General features: G+C 47.8%; 2 protein-coding genes across 4 annotated transcripts in view; both read right to left on the bottom strand.

Annotated features, from left to right (window-relative positions):
• LOC132908768 (protein vein) overlaps positions 1-10,036 on the bottom strand; it is a 198,673-nt gene extending 188,637 nt beyond the window's left edge. Inside the window, exons 1-2 of one of the 3 annotated variants that reach the window (XM_060963093.1) lie at positions 8,408-10,036; positions 6,319-8,317 (exon numbers count right to left, since the gene is read on the bottom strand). In XM_060963093.1, coding sequence (XP_060819076.1) covers positions 6,319-7,624 — 1,306 coding nt within the window. In that variant the 5' untranslated portion in view covers positions 7,625-8,317; positions 8,408-10,036. Of the gene's footprint in view, positions 1-6,318 lie in introns of all 3 variants that reach the window. The other 2 variants (XM_060963091.1, XM_060963094.1) reach the window with 2 other exon arrangements.
• The window catches only part of LOC132908787 (signal peptidase complex subunit 2), a 157,800-nt gene continuing 145,953 nt past the window's right edge, over positions 7,741-19,587 (bottom strand). Inside the window, exon 4 of the mRNA XM_060963125.1 lies at positions 7,741-7,850. Within this exon, the coding sequence (XP_060819108.1) occupies position 7,850 (1 nt within the window). The 3' untranslated portion in view covers positions 7,741-7,849. The remainder of the gene's footprint in view (positions 7,851-19,587) is intronic.

Below are 19,587 nucleotides of genomic sequence, written 5' to 3'. Positions count from 1 at the left end.
AGGAGTTCGTCCTCTCCGATGGATCGATCGATCTATCACTTATACCGTGATTATTACGACACTGTAGATCGAGCGGTCTGTCGCACAGGTCGCGAAGCGCGTGCGTTGATTTCAAGTTTGAAACCTTGAATTTCGCGAAAGCGGGTCGCGGCTTCGAATTGTTGCCAGCTACCAGTCATTAAAGATTAACGATATCTTAACATTCACCTCGTTACCGTGATTCGCCACCATAAAAATATTCATCGCGAGTTCCGTTTCGCGTTTGCAAAGAAGAAAAAAACGATTGATCTTTTCGACGATGGAAGGATCTTTTGGCGATTTTGAGCAGGAAGAAAAATCGACGAGCCTGAAGGGACAATCGCGGCATCGTTAATCACGCGAACATTTGTCCGTGGCAGAAGTAGTCAAGCGTCAGAAATGCGCCGGTACGATAATATGACCGTAATTCAATCGTTGATGGCGACAAGCGATAGCAAATTATCGCATTGTATTCGGGAACATTGATTGTCCTACGGCAACTGTTCTGCCAGCTGTGCCAATTTTGTGAATCCCAATCCTGTACGACGAGACGGAACACCGAAGGGAAAACATTTCCGCAAACGCCATCGAATTGCGAACACCGGCCAATTCCCCAGCGGAGAAAAGGGGACCATAAATTTCGCGAGCTGGACGATATTAAAACTTTTCTTCCTTCCAGAAATGATGCATGTCGTTCCTTATCACCGACCACGGAGATTCGTCGCGATTCGTGGACATTAATCAGCCACGAGTTTCACATTTTTGGAGAAGCTCGTCGTTTTTGAAACCGAGAACGTTCTTTCGCGTGTAATTCGTTCTTTTGCGAAACATTCCATCGCCGGCCACAATTCGACGAAATTCACGCGATAAGAGGATCGCGAGAATAGATCTTATCGCGTCGTTCCGTGATAATATCGAGGTTTCGTTATTGTGGAAAAATCTCTGCTATGTTCGCGAACGGACAGGCGGACTGTGCGCCGTGCCGTTCACGAACCATCGATGCGGTTCACCGTTCACTGATCGCTTGTCGTTCGGATCGCTAAAAATAATCACGCTCGAGTGACCGGCCACGTTAGATCGGCAGTCGCCCAGCAGTCTACTCGATCGTCGACATAGCGAACGACATGCCGCAATTTATTCCGTGTTCCAGTTCGTACCGTTGAATCGGCCGCTCGACATAGACCTGCGTCCATTTATCATGATCGAATTATTACGTTAAACCTGAACGTATTAACGCGTTGGAGCTGCTATTCAAATTCTATTCTAAAGTACGCGTATTACGTTTTGTTGCAGCACCGATCATCGATTCGAGATTATAAATTTCACTCCGAAGAGAGGTTTCGTCGTTTCTTCCTTCTTTTCCATCTACTTACAAACGCTCTGGAAAGTCGAGAAATTCCAACGGAAACGTGGCATTTCCACGGACGAATGAAAGGGCGTGACAAGGCGGTGTCACGCTCGATGCGATTGCCGATCCCTCGTCCTGACTCTTTCGCCAATTAATCTTATCTGTAAATTAATTTTCCAAAGGAAGGAATGAACCGAACCGTGGAACGCGAACGAGAAACGATCCGAGTGTCGCGCAGTGAACGCATCGCAGCGCATCGCTACAATCGCATTCCGGGTAAACTAATTTCGATGCGAGCGAGCCAGGTGGAGCGCAGCATCGAGAGCACCGGTTCTCCAGATCGGCGGCGGATCACCTCGGAGACCTCGTGCTCGAGGCTGGATCGCCGGCCGCCCAGCAGTCTACCTGCTCGCCGCTACGGTGTATACACACACCACACGTGTGGTCCCCCACCCTGACCACTCGCATACCCCACCTCTAGCTATGCACGTGCGTGTGCGACCGTCTGTCTGTGCGTGAGCCACCGTCCACAGTCCACGGTATATAGAGCGTACCTGCGGGTTCCTCTGAGTATGGGCACAGGGCCGTACGTGCTCTGGATACGTACGTGCCGATTTCCCCCCTCCTGCTCGCCTCACGGGCCCACTTCTCTCCCTTATTCCTTCCTTCGTTCTTCCTTCCTCTTTCACTCAGTCCTTTCTTTCGCTTTGCTTTGTCTCTCCATCTCTCACTCTCTATCCGTCTCTTTGCTACTCCTCCTGATGCCCTTGTGCCTTACTCCCCTTCCTTCGACGATCAATCTCGTGTCCGATGTACGAGCTCTGTTCCCGCTAAGTTGCCAATTATGCTTTATCGATCGACTATCACGAGACACCGACTTTCGCACAAATGAATAGTCGAAATTCTCTTTGATCGAACCAGGCATTTCATCTACCTAATTCACGTTAATTACATCGCGATAATCTATCGTCGATGAGCGTACAACGGAATAGGAGATGGGAAAGAACGAAGTCAACGTTGACCCATATACGATTCCCGAAATACGTAGTCGCGAGCGATAAATCAAAAACGCTTCTATTAATTTCACGGACGGTTCGTAGTCGCGCCGCAACAGTTACAGGTAAAGGTTGACATGGGGGCATCGCGTTGCCCGTTACTCGTTTTAAAGGCATCCAATATCGTCCATGCGATTAGCCACTTGAAACCGCGTAGCCAAAGGAACGAACCGAATTTCAACGACGCGCTCGTTTGATCAAAAGTGTCACAGCAAGACGATCGTTATTTTCGAAGGATCGGTCTTTTAACTATCTGCCCGAAGCACCGTTGCACCATAGCACCGTTGCACCGTGCACCGACACTCGATGGTGCGTCCTACATACACCCGTCGAACGCAACGATAATTGACGTCAATTAATTTCTATAGTAATTCGTTGCTTCGCAGGCGACAGCTGCGCAGCCTCGACCAAAGATTTCTCTATCTAGCAGTAGATGAAGTCGTGAAAATCAACGCGATTACATTTTCGTTTCCTGGCGAAAATGCCTGAAAATTGGAGCTTTCCGATGAAACTTCGTTCATGCAGAGAACAACAGCTCCCTACCGAGAAATTACAAGTATCGAAACGATTAACCAGCACCCGCATGTGCTTGCATCGCACGCTCGACGGTACTCGCGGTAAACGCCAAAATAACTCGTAGCCCTGAACGTTGCGCGCGTCCCTTTTAGGACCTGTCATCGTGCCGACACATTGCGCCCGAAGATTCTAGTCTCTTGCGCGATAACGCAATATCGCGTGTGCCACAAGAACGATCGAAGGAACGAACCAACGAACCAGATATCGCGCCGCTGAACTCGTAGTTACACCATAATGCGCAATCGCTGCATACACGGTGCACGATCTAAGAATAGCACGTAGAAATTTCTGCGAACGCGAGCTCTTAATCTGCCCGGCGAGACCGCTTCCGAAAAATGGTCGACACTATGGTTATCCGATCTGTGCTCGGTTACCTTTCCCGGTTTCATTGGCTTTACAGGTCCTGATATTAATAGCATTAATATTAGTCCCGCCTAACGAACGTTGTGTTACAATGTACTAAGACGACAACGATAGACCGTGCGACATTTTGCGGCACATGACTAAACGTTTCCCCTTTTTTAAACTACAGATACGGCTTTAAATACCCTGTGCTTATCGCTCTCGAGATTACGCTTGGAAGTTCATCAATCGTAGGAGTGGTCATTTAAACGGAGACGAACGGTGTTGACCCGAAACAATTCGATGCTGGTACCTTTTCACGATTCGCAGTTAGTTGCAATTACTATCGGAGAACCCTTATGTACGAAGATGTGATTCACATCTCTGATCATTGATCACTGCCGAAACAGAGATTCAACATGCGAATTCGTTAATAGCTCTCGATGGATTTCGAGCTGCAAGTAGCGGCAGATTCTTGTACCGTGCAACCTGTATCCCCAAGAGAGTCGTCCGGAATCTCGTAGAAGCCTGAAGAAAGACAAGCGCTCCCTTGGAAGCAACGGATCGCGTTGGCCAAAGGCGAGAACAACCGTCGAGATACGATAACAGTCGCAGGTATCCGAGGGACTCGGGGCGCGTGACGACGAGGATAGTCGCGCGCGACACGACTATGCTCTCGATATTCCGTTTTTCTTCGGCCGCTGTCTCACTCGGGTGGCATGGCCGAGTGTAAGCCAACAGAAGTAAGGACGGGTTTCCGATTAAGGCCTTATAATTGACGTCCCGGGTCCCCCCGTCTGGCTTAGTCACCGGCAACTGGGAGAAGGGCTGGCGGACCCGCTTTTGCGGATCGCGGATCAACGAACCGTCGCGTCGCCGGACACCAGAAGCGTTTGCGCCTCTTTTCACGCCCAACTTTTGCACCCCTCGTTTCCTACGAGTTTCCTACGCTTTTCATTTTGGAAAGGTGATTTATTTAAAAATTTTCTTTTCTCAAGGAGATACTTTGAAAACGCTTAACAAAACACAATCGTGTATACGAATGAATCGTTAAACAAGAGTGAAATAATTCTCGATAAGAAAAGACCGGAGGTTCCAGGTTTACGAGATTTTTTAACGATCTGTGACTAAGATTCGACGAGATTATCAAGATTCGAAGCTCCCGAGAATCCAATTTACCCCTCAACGTTCAGACGTACATGATAAATCGGTTTAAGCGGAGGCAGAGAAGCCGAGTCTCTAGCCGAGTGGGACGGCTCCTCTCCGCTCTTCACGAAACGAGATACTCCAAGGCTTGATAATGGGATAAGTCCCGGAAACTTTCGATACGCGTCAAGGCGGATGTGTAATACGCACAGGTGAAGAGGGTTTGGAGCTGGGCTGCTGGGCAAACGAGCGCAACAGTTCCGAAGTCGTAAACGAGACGAGGAAAGTGGACGACGAAAACGACGCTAACGACGCTGGAGCCGAGTTACTTCGAAGAAGTATCAAAGAACTTTTCTCCCTTCGCGTCGTACACACCAGCAAGCCCGATCGAAAAATGTCCGACATATTTGCAAAGCGTCCGCTTTACGAATAAAACAGAATCCGAACGAACGTGCTTCGAATAGACGCTTCGATCGATGCTTCGATTTTATCAATCTCGCGACGTCAAATTTCTGAAAACGCTCTTCATTAACTCGCCTGTATCGGAACGTACACGCAACGCTAATTCTGCGACGCGACGTTATCTACGCGATCACGGCGGTATCGATAACTCGTCTCAAAATGTCGCAATACGCTAAGCAATACATTATTCCTAGCTGTGACTAATTCGAGTAAACTAGTAGATGATAAATATTCGAGGAAACGTCTCGATGGATCGAAGAGTTGGAAAACGCGGTGCGTTACAGGTCGAAACAGGGAGACCACATGTGCGCGACGAGTTGAAACGGAACATCGGCTCGTCAAAAGTCTCACAGATGTTCTGTGACGAGCTACTTTCGATATCTGAAGCCGAGTCGACCGAGGCGCACAACTTATCGCGATAAATCAAGTGGCGGAAGGTCGCCGCCACGGTAGTCATCGGACAGCGCGAACAAGTCTTTGGCCGGGAATCGTCACGGAGGGAACGAGCAGGGAGTCGAGTGGAGCGCGTTGAACCGCGGGCAAATTGGACCACCTTCAAAACTCGAGACTCGTTACGCTCGTTCTGGCGTCGAGTTCCGGTGGAAATGCCCGATCACGTCGTCATCGTAGTCGTCGACGGTCGCCTGTTCGGAAAGCCGACGAGTGGCTCGTAGTCGGACGCTCGCGTGAGCGAGCGAGCGAACGAGCGAACCACGCACGCCGACTTGAAGGCGATCCAACTTACGTGGCGGTTTAAATATACGCGTGTTCGCGTCTCGATTACGCGCCTCGAGGAAAGCACCTCTTCTCTTCTACGTGGGCGTACTCGTGTAGCCAGAAACGAGTCTCAGATACGATAAGTAATAGCGTCAAAGCTTGGTTACAATTTATTGTTCACGGTTCTAACTGTCTGGAATGATTTTGCCGAAGCCGAAAGACGTTCTACAAGCTTGTATCGCGCGCGGATTAGGTTTCTAACGGACGGCAAACTGCGTTTTTTCCATCATATATAATCCGACCGTATCGAAGAAACGTCACGGTGGTTCAACGTCTAAGCATCCGTGCGTATGATATTCAAAAAATCAGGATACCAGATATCGTATCGGTGGAAGATTTTTCGACAGAATCCAGGCCGAGGTATACCGCGTTTTCGATAGGATCGTTGGATGCGAGAATACGCTCACGCGTGAAAATAATAGCAAGAGTTGAAGCATACGCATCCGTAAACGCGACGCGATGCGATACGAGACACGGGGGGTCGCGAATCAAAAGCACGCAGCTGCAATAACTCCCGATCGTTCTCAATAGTCGTTTCTTCGGTCGAGAGCGAAGCTCTTAGATTAATGGGCTACAGATGATAATCGTACTCACCGTAATCCGGTCGAATGACAGCCTGCACCGCCTGTTCGTTCTTCTTGCTTCGTATCACCGGCTCACCGAGGATCGTGAAGTTTCTGGGTCCCACGCGATTCACAAACACTAGATACACTTTACCCCTCTTAATATTGGCTCGCACCACACCACTCTGATTATCGCGTTGCTGTTGTTGTTGTTGTTGTTGTTGTTGCTGCTGCTGCTGCTGCTGCTTCCCATCGTTGTCGTAGCCACAGACCGTCGACTTGCCGGGCGCCGATTTGTCTCGAAAGTGCAGCCTGACGCTGTCGTTCTTTTGCAACGGCTGGAAACCGGGCTGGCTTTTGTATACTTGCTTCACCTCGAACGTCACCGCGTAGTTCGAGCCTGGTTTCCTCACGGAGGACATGCTTCTCGCTTTTCCCTCGAACACCGTTGGCGCTAGATAAGCCCTGTTCCCAACGTCCACGTCGGGACACCAGTTCTGACCACGGCAACCCTTGTTTCGGCATCTTCGTCGCTGTTCTCTCGGCGAGTCCGCTTTCGTACGGTTCTTTGGTCGTTGCTTGGTCGATCTGATGACACGCGGCCTCTCCATCGACGATTCGGTCCCGGACGAACGCAAAATCGGTGTTTGCGTGGACGAGTGACGAGGTAGCTGGGTCAATCCGGTCTCCTCCATCTTTGGATAAACGTTCGCTGTCTCGTCATCTAGACGACGGTTGACCCGCTTCGACGATGATACGAACACGTCGCGTATCGAGTCGTCGAACTCTTCCTGAGTCGTGTATCTCTTCGAAGCATCTTGGGAACGAAGGTTTCCCACCGGGAAAGTCGGAGTTCGATAGCTGCCAGAAGCTTGCTCGATCGTCGACGATGGACCCTCGTCACCGATCTCCTGGTACATCCACGAATCCGATGCAACGAACCGTTTATCATTCTCGGTGGCGAGTTGCAAGTTCGAGGCGAATCTTCTCCCTTGCTGTTCCTTCCGAAGTTGTTCGGATCGTTGGTTAAGCCGCGACGTTGGTTCAACGTCGTCGTCAACCGGTAATTTGTAATCTCGCGTAGGTTGGGCGAGGGTCTGGTCGGCTGTTCGATGCTCGCGTATATCGATAGTTCGCGTAACGAAGTTCCAAGTTGGTAAACGGTAATCGAGGGGCTTTTCAACGGCGGCGATGCTCATCGATGGTGGATAGTCGCTGGTGGTCCTCGTCGACGTCTCCTCGAGGGAGTTCCAATTGGCGGGGGGTGCCGCAGCGAGCGCCAGTGCGCCCCACCAGCCGCTTAAGATCCCGGCCAAAAACAGAGACGCCCACATCATCCGACCTGCTTGCTGGTTTAATCGGGGGTGAGGTCGACACCTCGGTCACCCCGAACGCAGCACACACCACTCTCTCTCTCTCTCTCACACACACTCTCTCTCCCCCCCTCTCTCTCTGTCTCTTTCTCTCTGGTGCTTTCTCTTCTCTCTCTTTGTTCGCGAATTCGCCTAAAAATCTCGCGAGAAGATCTCTTTCGCTATCGATATCGCGTCCCTCTCCTCCTGTCTCTCGCTCGCGTTTAATCTTCAGCGAAGCCTCATTCGCTCGGAAACTGCTGTCTTCGCGACCCCTTCGTCTACCAAGGTCTCCTTCCTTCCGTAGACGACTGTCGTCGAATAATGAGAATCGCTCGTTCACGAGGTGTTGTACCACCGGCAGCAGCAAAACATCGGGACTTCCATCGGACAGATTCTCAGCTGTCTGCTCTTCGTCCAGCCTAGTACCGTCCTCTTCATCCTTGATGCCTCGGGATGGATGCGACAGGAACACCGCGGTACGAAATCGTACTGCGTCTATTCGTGATTATCGCAAACGATCACGACCGCCGGCTACTGCGATTGTACTCCCTCTAAACCGCATCGAGAAGTACAGTTCAAAACTCGCGATCATCCTGTCGATCGATCGAGAATAACATCCTGCTCGCGATTCCTCGTATCCGTAACAGGCGCCGTCGTCCTTTCTTAATGTCGTGCCTGCGTTGTAAATAGTTTTGTTTATATACGCGACACTTCTATATTGAAAATAATAGAATACTTCTACGACTTTTTCGTTGGATTTCAAACCTTTTTCGGATCGATCGAGAGACTTGGTTCTCCGAATCGACGATCGTTGTATCCTGTGCGTACACGTTGAATCGACTACTCCTTCATTGTCGTCGAATCGATTCGATCCAAGTCATCCGAAATACTTCGATCGACCGTACTTGATTTTGGTTTTTTGGAGCACTCTCCCAGCGGCACACTTTCCGTATTTCGAAATAAATTGTCGAGAATCGATAAAGAATTTCGCGCCACCCCCGATCTCGTGGCTCGGTCTCTCGTCGTATCACGTTGCACTCCGAACGAGGAAAAGCCGAGGATGATGACACACGACGTAGGAAGGAGCGGAATAAGAAGAAGAAGAAGAAGAAGAGGACGAAGCAGAAGAAGAAGACGACGACGACGACGACGACGACGACGACGACGACGACGACTACGACGACGACGACAACGACGACGACGACGACGACGACGACGACGAAGAAGAAGACCAAGAAACTGTCGGCTTCCTCTGACCAGCCAGAGGGACACACTATTTAAATATACTCACGAGACTCTCGCGCGGTTGGTAGTGTCGACCGTCGAAGTCTAGCCCTTGCGCGACGCACTTCACTGTTCAGTTTTACCACACGATTCTTCCGCCTCCTCCTCCCCGTTGCCGTCCAGACTTGTCGACGTTTCGCGATGATCGCGGCACTAACGTCGTCGACGACGACGACAACGATCGCACACGTCAACGAATCGCGAGTAACGTAAGAATGAGAACGAGCGAAACACGAAACGCTGGTTTGCGAGCGAAAATTCTCGGCAGACGGTGAACGGAGCAACGAGCGTGGTCGTCGGAATCGCGAGGAGGAGCGACCGAGGAGACGATCGTAGTACACGGTTCAACTTCGACACCGATTCTACGATGGCAACGATGCTTCTGTCGGTTGTGCTGGATGGCGGGCACGCGTTCGGTTAATATCGTGCGGGGGATCGGCGCGTGTGTTGCACGCGGCATGCACGAGGAGCCTCGTGTCACGTCGAGGCGGAGAAGGGATTGTCGGTGGCCCCGCGTCGGGCGCGCGCGACGGTTCAAATTAGACTGAACGGCCCGCTCGCGCAGCCCGAGGCCGGCCACAGCGCCAGCGACTCCTGGCGGACGCCGGTCGAGGCTCTGCGCGCGCACCGACCGAAGCGGCGACACCGAGAACCCCGCGCTCGCTACACTCCACTCTACACACAGCCAGACGCCAGACCACGGGACCTTTAAGAACCTGTGTAACGACGACCTAACAACCGAGGAACCGCACGCGTGATCCTTCTCTTTCTTCTCTCTCTCGCGTCTCCTTCCTGACTGCACACACACAATCACCATGTGTCTCTCTCGCACCTTCACTCTTCCATCCAACTTCATCTGTCTCCAATCGTGAGTACCAAACATAAATGTCCTCTTTGTTACGCGACCGCCCTCTTTTTTTTTGGTTAGGTTATACATTCGCGTAATTCTGATTGCTATCACGAATCTCCGTCTTAGTTATTTACTCTCGTGATGCGTTGAACGCGAAATTGCGTCACGGGAGCCAGGATAGAGACGAGGATCGCGATGTTTTCACTCGATATTCACTTGTTCATGACGCACTATAATCCGAGCGCGTAACGTTAATCGGGATGCATCCGCGCCAAAAGTTCGCGCATTAAAGATGGCGGTCGCGTCATTAACGGTACACTCGTGAAATGATTCGAAGCGTCTTTATGCGCTTGTTGCACCATGCTTCGCGTTACAAATTCCATTCTTCGTTTTACGTCGTATTTTCACGCGGTGTTGACGTACACGGAGGTTCTACTGACCCTCGTCACGTTTATTTTTTGTTTACGCTTTTTGTGGAGGTTTCACTTTGCTCGGTGCGCTAAGGCGACATGGTTCAGCGCACAATAAGCGCCTTTCTCCGTCTCTCTCTGTCCTCTACCTCGACGTTAGATTGTCCTTCGTTCAGACATTTATAAGTACAATCTAGTGGACGACGTTGTTACTTTTTATCCTTCCCTTCTTTTTTTTTTATGCTTATTTATGTGCCGAGAAAATCTCGTTCGCAGCCATGAAATGCACATCAGGTTCTCTCGTTAGTAGTATCATTTTTATTTCGATTTCTCTCGATACTGTTTTCCTTTACACCGACAAAATGTGATTTCAAGCGTGCTTCGTGTTTCTATACAATGACGTACGATACTTGGATTTTTAACACGTGAATATACGCGAGACGTTGCGTCGTTGTGATTGTTGTTATTGCGCAATTAACGTCGACGGTTCTCGTAATTTCTGGTAAACATTGATATTTTAACCCGTAATACGAGTTAAATCGGCCCATACGCGTACACGGTAACAATGTTTTCAAAATAGATAGAACTTTGTTTTCACTCGGGCAGTATTCGCGTTTCGGCGGACGTCGTTTACCTTAGATCGCAACGTTTCCGATGAGATATACGCTAGCTGGGATTTCTCCGATGTTATTTGCTACGAATAGTTTCAAATTAGAACGCAAATTAATATCGTACTTCAATATTTACCTGCTCTTGGAAGACAGGTCGAACAATCGAATACGTTCGGGCATAATGACGAAGCACTTATTAAAATCAACACCGGCTACAACGGCACAGGCCCAGAGTGCAATCAGGTTGCTCCTATAAAACGTTAAACTGTTACGAATCACAGACTGCGTTCAGAGCCATTATCCGAGTCTCGAGGACATTTCGCTTTCTTCGTGTCTCGTCCCCTCCAGCCTGCCCGTTCCGGCGCTCTTTTACGCTCGGTGTTCGACGGGTCGTTCCTCCTCTTCTTCCACGCTCGCGCCTTTCAGCGTCATCGGGCCACCGAAAATAAAGTCTTCCTTCGTTTCCCTGCCGTTCCTTCTTGCGCCCCCTCGTTCCCTCCGCATCGCGCCGTGCTTCCGACTCGAATATACGAACGCACCAGTAGTCCCGGAGAGGTTTTTAAAAGAGAGAGGGAGCACCAACGACGTTCAAGAGGAACTCTCCTCGAGAGCTGCCAATCAAACGACCCGCCAAGAGAGTCGGCCTCTTAAACGGGTAGTTTTTCACACTCGTTCCGTGACAGATTAATTCCGAGTTAAATAGCGACACTTAAGCGTGCCGCGTCATAATTAACGTTTTCATTTCGTTCTCCACTACGCTGCCATTTACGCGCAACCTCCCGCGGTGTTGTTTCTTTCTTTACCGCGCGAGCCATCGTAATTTTGCATTTTCAACCGTTCCGCATCCTATCGTCCTACCGTTTCGGCCGTATCGTTTTCCAGTGCTTAAATAATAAATAGAAACAGTTGGCGATCGGCTGTATTCCGCATATCCGAACGTTAAATAACCGCGTGTTCGAATTCGGCTGATTAATCGGCGCCGTTTCGCTCTGTAGCCGAATATTTACGGCGCGTTCATCAGGATAATGCATCAGTGACACGATGGTCCTTCATTATCTCTCGCTGATGGGATCGAAACATTCTGCACGGCGTTTTATTTTCGTTCAAATGACCGGAAATGATATCCTGCAAATAAATTCCGCGTATCCAGTATCCTTAAATGAATTTCCTTCCTACTCTGGTATCTCGGCCGTCCTCTTTTAATCTGCACGACAATGCATAAATCACAGCATGGATTTTCCCAACGAAACCACGGTCGTATTCCGATAGCACGATTTTTCAAGCGGAATACTCGTTCTTGCAGCGATGTCGCGAATTGATTCTTCCGATTTTTTCGCTTATCACATGGTCATCCGGTGATTACCAGAATGTTCCTGAACACGAGTGGAATGGGGTCTAAAATGTGTTTGATGTCGACACGCAGTTACGTGTTTGGAAGGGGGTTAGATCGTTGGAACGCGTGGTATTCGTTTAACGATCGGCAAACGATCGATCGCCGAGCAAGAAGTGGGAGGAAAATGCGGAATGAGACACATTATACGATATAGCGTTACACGTCGACTATCTTGCGCGCATAAACTGAACCCGAGGCATTTTGTTGCACGAACGACTTACCTCGTTCTCACGACACTCCTCTAATTCGATTAATATATCCACCCTCCATCTCTAAGAGACCAACCGTTTGACTTAGGTTGCGCGCGCTTAATTTATGCACGGGGGATGTTTGACAAAAGTACCGGAGAATAAATTATTTGCCAGACGATGGAAATATCGTCTCCAACTGGGAGAAAGCTTTCGGGCAACTGATCTCGGAGAATCGATGTGCCTTGAAAATATTTTGAAAAGTGAGAACGACATGGGAAATACCCGTGTGCTTTTCGCTGACTTACTTTAAAAGTCCCTAGATCGAACTACGTGTATAAGTACGTGGCGCACAGATCATTGCGTCGTTTTGTTCCTGGTTCCTGAAACCGCTTCGCGAATACACGAACCTTCCCGTTCATAGTCGGAAAGAAAATAACCCAGTGTCGCGTATGCATCCGTAATATCTTTATCGAACTGGAATGATGAGATGCCCTGCGGAACAGGGGAAAAGCAAATATTTATCGGCGAACCGGTAAAATTTCCTGAGATTCAATTGGCTGGCATTTTACGTGCTTATATCGAAAAATTTCGGAGCAGCGACATAGAAAAGTAGGTAGCTGCGCTATAGAAAAGTTCGTAGCAGAAGGGAATAAAACAAGTCCTGGTTTGAACAGAATTGGAAATACACAGTAGAAAAATACTTCCTAAATATCGAAACAATTTTGCTGAATGTAAACTACAACCGGTTCCGGTAGGGGAGTGCTGTGATTCAACGCGCAAGATAAAACCTCGCGTCGAACGAGAATCAATTGGTCACCGTGAGAAATCAAGATCGTGAACTCTCGATCGTTCGCCGGTGATCGAGAATGTGGTACACAGTTTGTTCGACAAACTGGTGTCGAGATCGACAAATAACCCTTCTGAAACTGTTGACGCGATAAGGTTAAGAGGGGAAAAAGAATCGTTTTCAGTGAAATGTAAAAAATTAAACCAGTCGAATACCGAGTATTACGGAAAAATTGAAAAATTCTCCAACGTAAATGCACGGAATTCGGATGATTACACCGAAGGGAGTGAAACTATCAGATGATAAATGCAGCTACAATGTATTATCTTGTACAGATTTAAAGACAACAAGTTACGACCCCGAGTACTATAATTTAATATTGAAATGTGTTCGACCTTGGTGTCCATCGATGTTCTGGGCCGTATTTTTTTTTTTTTTTTTTTTTTTCTCATCGATCACATCTTGCGCTTTCCGTAGTCACCAGAGCATACATATTGCTAATTGCACAGTACTGGAACAAGAATCCTGACATTTCCAAAATCACGGTGATTCTCGGCTTCTCGGTATCTTTATTGCTTCAGCGCCTATTACAGAAATTACAGCTGGGAGAGGTACAATTATTGAGATATACAATATAGCGAGCGAATCTCCGAAGAAGTTGCAAAATACGTTTCTACGCGATAAAGTGCTTTCTAGGAGAAAACGTACGATCGAATAGCGACAAGAGAGGAAAGTAAAGGAGGAAGCAAGTTTTTAGTAACTAGCAAGAACAGCTCGCCAACAGATTATCGACAAACACTTTCGATATTGGCAAATTGCTCTTACTGGGCATCCGTTGGCACTCTCTCTTCCTCCTTCCCTCTCCCTTTAGGTTGATCTCTGTGTAGGTTCGCCTGGTGAGCTTGCTGCCAGTCGAGAACCATGTCGTTCGCCCACAGGAGAAGTTAAATCGAATCCGCTAACTGCAGCCTAAGAACAAACCGGAAGGGACGAGAAGAGAGAGGGTGGACGGTCTCGATACGCGGCTAACTTTCGTGGAAGTTTGATGCTTCGTAAATCAATGGCCATTCGTCGGGCCACGTTAAATTATTCTCGGCTCGGCGCACCTTCCCTTCGATAGAAGATTCTATGGATTTTAACGTGGGGAGCTTATCTATCAACCGAGAATGATTACTTCAAACCAAGACGATTTTCGAGTCGAAGAGGTGGAATTTTAGAACAACGATCGAAAAACTTTTAATCGAAACTTCCTAATTAGATTTATTCGAAAAAGATTCAAAGAATATTCGCTCGTAATGCTTTGTATTATCTACTATTTGTAGCTAGTAATACTTCAGAGTTACATAAAGCACAAGCGTGTTACATTTGTTATCGCGCCTCTAGCTACTTCCATTTTTTCTTCCTTCCTTCCTCTTATTCTGTGTTTTCTTTTCTTGTTTGCTTCTTTTTTTTTTATAATAAAATTCAACGAGCTTGCAGTCGATTCGCCTGAGCAAGTTTGCACGGCGGATAAAGTTACGCTGCATAAATGTAACTTTGCAAATGAGCCACGCGCGGAACAATGGGAAGAGAGCGTGTCTCTTCTGGAAAACTCCCGTCTCAGAAAAAATGTCCTGGAACGAGATACCAAGACACGGCCGACGACCCTACCAACCATCTTCTTTCCTGTTACGTAAGAAAGTCGAGAGGAAAAGAAGAGTGGAAGTTTGTCGCAAGATTATCGTAACCGGTATCACCGGCGGAACGACGAAAAAATGAAGAAGGTGAATTTCTAGGGACGCGAACATTGGGTGACAAGATAGCAGACATTGAATACTTTGCTCCGAGTCTTAAGCGTCATTAATAATTCCAACGGATGATGCTTGAAAACTTTCGATCGTTATTTCCTTCCAAAGAAGCACCTATCAGCAACCACGAAACTATAATAACTCAACGGCATAGATTGGAAATATATTTGCATATGGCGGGCTCTTAATCATTAAATACGTGGCATTCGTTGACCGTATTTTTCCAGGAAGCTGGTAGAATTTACAGAACGTGAATTCTCGTTTTCCAGTTCTCGCCGAAAATACTATCGAATGAATGGAGCACGATTTCAAGGTGCACGGTAAAGCTGAAAGCCCCGTAAATACGGTTTTTCACGTCGTTTTCGGGTGCAGGAAATTTGCCGAAAGGGCAGAAACAGGATGGGCAAAAGGGCCACAGACGAAGGTAGATGGAGAGAAAGATAGAGACGCAATAGGTGGTTCATTCAGTGGGCTGACCCCAACAGTCGAGGGTAAAAGCGACAGTTTAAGCCCATTAGGATATTTATGGATTGGCCTTCCACGCTAGAGAAATGGGGGTGAGTAGTTATAGGAGGGCGCATACGAGGGGTTGGCTATTCAAAGGTCTGACGGCACGCGACTATCCAACGATTCCTTTCGCTCCGACGTCTTTCTCGCCAACCGACATCAGCACGAACACCTTTCGGGGGTGGTGCATCTTTACTCCACTCGGTCGAACGGTGAAAAACGAGTCGGTGATTTATGAAACGCTGTTGGACGAAGGAATCTCTTTAATGGGATGTCTGAACGTCTCAATTTCGACGCTTAATACGCGTTCTAGTCGACTCGTACAATCTTCATTTTGCTTTCGAAGTTGATACGAACGTGTTCGTGTCGTGATTCGATCGTACTTGGACCAATCCATGTTATTTTCCATTTATCACCGGGCAAATTTTGCTGCCAACGTATTAGCTCTTCGTCGGTTTCATTTTAGCTTCAGCAAGCTAACCGCGTACTCTTTCTCTCTTCCAGTATTCTTTCTCGGAAGCGTTGCGAATGCGTAAAAAATCTGGTTAATTAGTATTAGCGCGAAGAGTTTAATTAATTCCGGGGTTAGTCGAATGGGGGCTACACGACAGTCTGAGGTCGAACAGCACGTACGAGCATCAGTCGTTAGATCGCATTAACGTGCACGAGTATTTTCCAGTTGAGCACGAACGAGATCTCGCATTCTGCAGACGCGCTCCTTTCTTCCTCTTTAATAAGAGCCGCCTGTGTACACTGTACACGCTTGTATTTCGACTTCCGGCTGGCCGGAGTCCCCCGGTGCCTAACAGAGATGCATTGTGTGCAACGAAGCACCTGGCACGCGCCAGCTCCTGTCTTTATGTAGCCGCCCACTCTCTCTTTCTCTCGTCCTCTCTCTCCTTTCCTCCCTGCTCTCCGGCGTGCACCACCTTCGCTCCATCGTTGGAGCTGTTTCGCTCGTACTCACGTACCGTTCCCCCGTCCTACCACCCACACGTGCGCGCGAGTCGTTATCCTGTGGATATCCTCCGGACGTCTGCCTTCTCCATTCGAGTTCCTAACAAGATTTTCATCTCAGATATCTCGAACTCGGTTAACCGCGCATGGACTATTAGCGATAAAACTTGTTCGGTAAGTTCGTAATTCAGCTCTGCTCAGGAGGAATAAATGTATCTTAATAAATACGATCAAACAAATTTCGTTTTCCTATGGCCAGATAGAATGCACCCATCTGCGGGCAAATATCCCTCGTGCAACGTATATCTCGACTCGTTATCTTTATTTCAGCGGTACCGCGCGTCATGATGAAGTCGTCGTGTCGATCAAGATTGCGACGCATGCAAACGACGAATAACTGAAAGAACCTCCCTCCCCTCGAATACCATTCTTGAGCGTTAAAAATTGCCCAACGATTTTCCATGCGAAATCATGGAATCGCTTAGGAAAGTCACTTATTTCGTTTTCAGCGGCACGATGCGTCGGCTAATTATATGTCCCGTTAAGGAACGATCCCTCGGTAAATAAACCGATCGCCGTAAAGTAGTCTCAAACTACCCTCATATAACTCGAAGGGTCGGTCAGGTCGGGGGGCGTCCCGACATACGATCGCAGTCGCTTGGCACGCGTCTACGGTGCCTGTCAAAATATGCGTCGAATCGTTCGAACCCCTCTCTTTCGTGACTACTCGTCATCCTCGACCCTTCGAAGGCCAAAAGGCACGTACGTGCCTCCACCCACTCAGCGTCCCTTCACGCGTCTGTCGTCGATTTCCTCTCGAAAACCCTCCGTTTTAGGAGTCGCTCGTACACAAGCAACCACGCATATACAAACGTTCACTCAGTCGAAGCTTTGATTTTTCATCGAAGAAACATACACCCCTATAGGTTCTCGTGTTTCCTCTTGCTCCGGGGGTCGCGAAGAAAGGTCGTGCGGGTCTTCTCTATTAATCTTGGGGACATTCTCAGTTTCTGTGAGACAAACACGTCCGATTGATTTACTATCGAAATATGCGAACGTTCGTCACTTGACACCGATAATTGTTATCATCGATTTTTAACGCGCTCCCCTTCGAGATAATCGTATTATTTATTTCTCATTGATTCGTCGGAAATTGTTCTTGCTTCTTAGAACCCGTATCATTCTCAATAGTCGAGGCTAAAAGAAATAAAATCGATCTGTGGAACGTTGTTTCCGCCGACCTTTCAGACTCCTTGGAATATCAGTCGCGCGTACCAATAAATCGTATCTGAGAATCAGCGTGTCTCCAGCCACGCGTAAGCGTTCGATTAAGCGACAGGAATACAAACGGGATACTCCCCGTTTCACAATCTATTGACATTCGATAGTTAAAACGAGTACTTGAACGCTATTATTCGTTCTCGGAAATATCGACTCCATGGAACGACGAGCTCAAACATTTTCTAGAAATAGACGGCGTTCGAGGCGAACGATAAGATAAGTTCGCGAAATGGAATCTTATCTAGGCGCCTGGTCTATCTTCGTTTTCTTTTTCGCGTAGAAAGCATCGGCGTTTTTTAAAAGGGGTAAGAACGATAGGCGAGAAACGTTGCCTGCCTCTTATCGCTCGTCATCGTAATTAACGCGTACCGTCACGCAGCCGATAAAAATCGTTCTAGCCGCTCGTGACTCACTACGTCGTTTGCTTCCTTATGGCGACGCCGTGTCACCGGAAGCTCTTAACTTTTCCGGAAATTAATAACGTTTTAATCGATTCTTTAAACGTCGTCGCGTTAATAGAAGTGGAAAAACGCCGGCAACAAAAAATTTCGTCTGATCGCAATCTGGCAAAGTTTGAGAAACTCGTAAGCCGAGGCTATATATTATCAAACTCGATTAATTGTTTTCCACGCGATATCGAGAATTAAACGCTTAATCGAAACGTTGATAAATCACGTCGATCGTGTTTTCCACGTACCAGAGGAAGACGAAACACTCGTCGTCCTGCTTCGCCTCGTGTTATTCCGTTCTTTTTTTTTTCTTTTTTTTCTTTTTTCTACGCCGCCTTAACAGAAAACCTTGCATTCGAAAGATAATATCCGTTTTCGATTTCGTTTCTTTCATCATAAATCTTACAAGAAGAAACAGATAATCGATATTGCGGCGGCGATAAACAGCCGCAGTGGTCTTATCGCGGTCTCTACGGAAACCTGTGAAGATAGGTCAGTGACTAGCCAAAGGAATTTACCAAGAAAAGAATTATTGAGAACACAAGCTACGCAGGATAAAGAGAAATGGATGGTGATTTCTTTTTCTCGGAATAAAACCGGGCCATCGTAACTCGGTCGAATGACAGAGAGGGGGTTGAAAGTGTCGTATATACTGATAAACGTATGCCATTTAAAGGAATTTATCGTACCCTCTCGTCGTTGTTCTACGCCCCGTGAAAGTCCTCTTTATCTATCTCATGAAAATGTGTAGAAAGATCACTTTTACCGTGAAGCGGGAACTTTACGCATAGAATCGAGGTACTCGCCAAGCGATTTATTATCATTTACTGAAATTATACGATACAGCTAATTACACGATATAGCTATCGACGTTTTTATATCATCAGAGATCGACGGATATCTCTGAAACAGAAACATGCACGAGAAGAACCGAGGAAATCGCCAATGTATTTGCATTAATAGGCAGGTTAATATTGATGCGCGTACTAATCCTATACCGATGCTGCGAGATATCAATATTGATAATAGCGTGCGAATCTTTGGCGGTGCTCGGCCATCCGTAGTCTATATGTATCCGCAACGAATCAATGGCCGTGCCATCGAATTTGTACCGTAGCAGCCGCGACTCTATCATTACTGGTCAGCCAGCCCCTGAATTCGCGCTCTTTCACCCTTTAATAGCCGACAATCATACACATCCACGTTAATAGGGAAATAGACTCTATAGCGGCTGATCAAATGGTAATCTTGATTGCTTTGTGAGTTTTACCAACATACTGGTCGAAAGCATCGCCTTCTTTTTTATTTAACTTCAAAAAATCTTCTATCTGGACGAGTCGCTGGCAACCAGTTACCGGCGAAGAACTCCACGTAGCGATTGTAAAACTCGATTTCCCTGTGTCTCGTGTTCAGTCTCGAATAAACACTTTTTTAAACA

The sequence above is a fragment of the Bombus pascuorum genome, chromosome 7, assembly GCF_905332965.1.
Source record: "Bombus pascuorum chromosome 7, iyBomPasc1.1, whole genome shotgun sequence".
Classification (NCBI taxonomy): Eukaryota; Metazoa; Arthropoda; class Insecta; order Hymenoptera; family Apidae; genus Bombus; species Bombus pascuorum.
The sequence above is the reverse complement of the archived record's forward strand: the minus strand, read 5'-3'. Positions and strand labels throughout refer to the sequence as shown.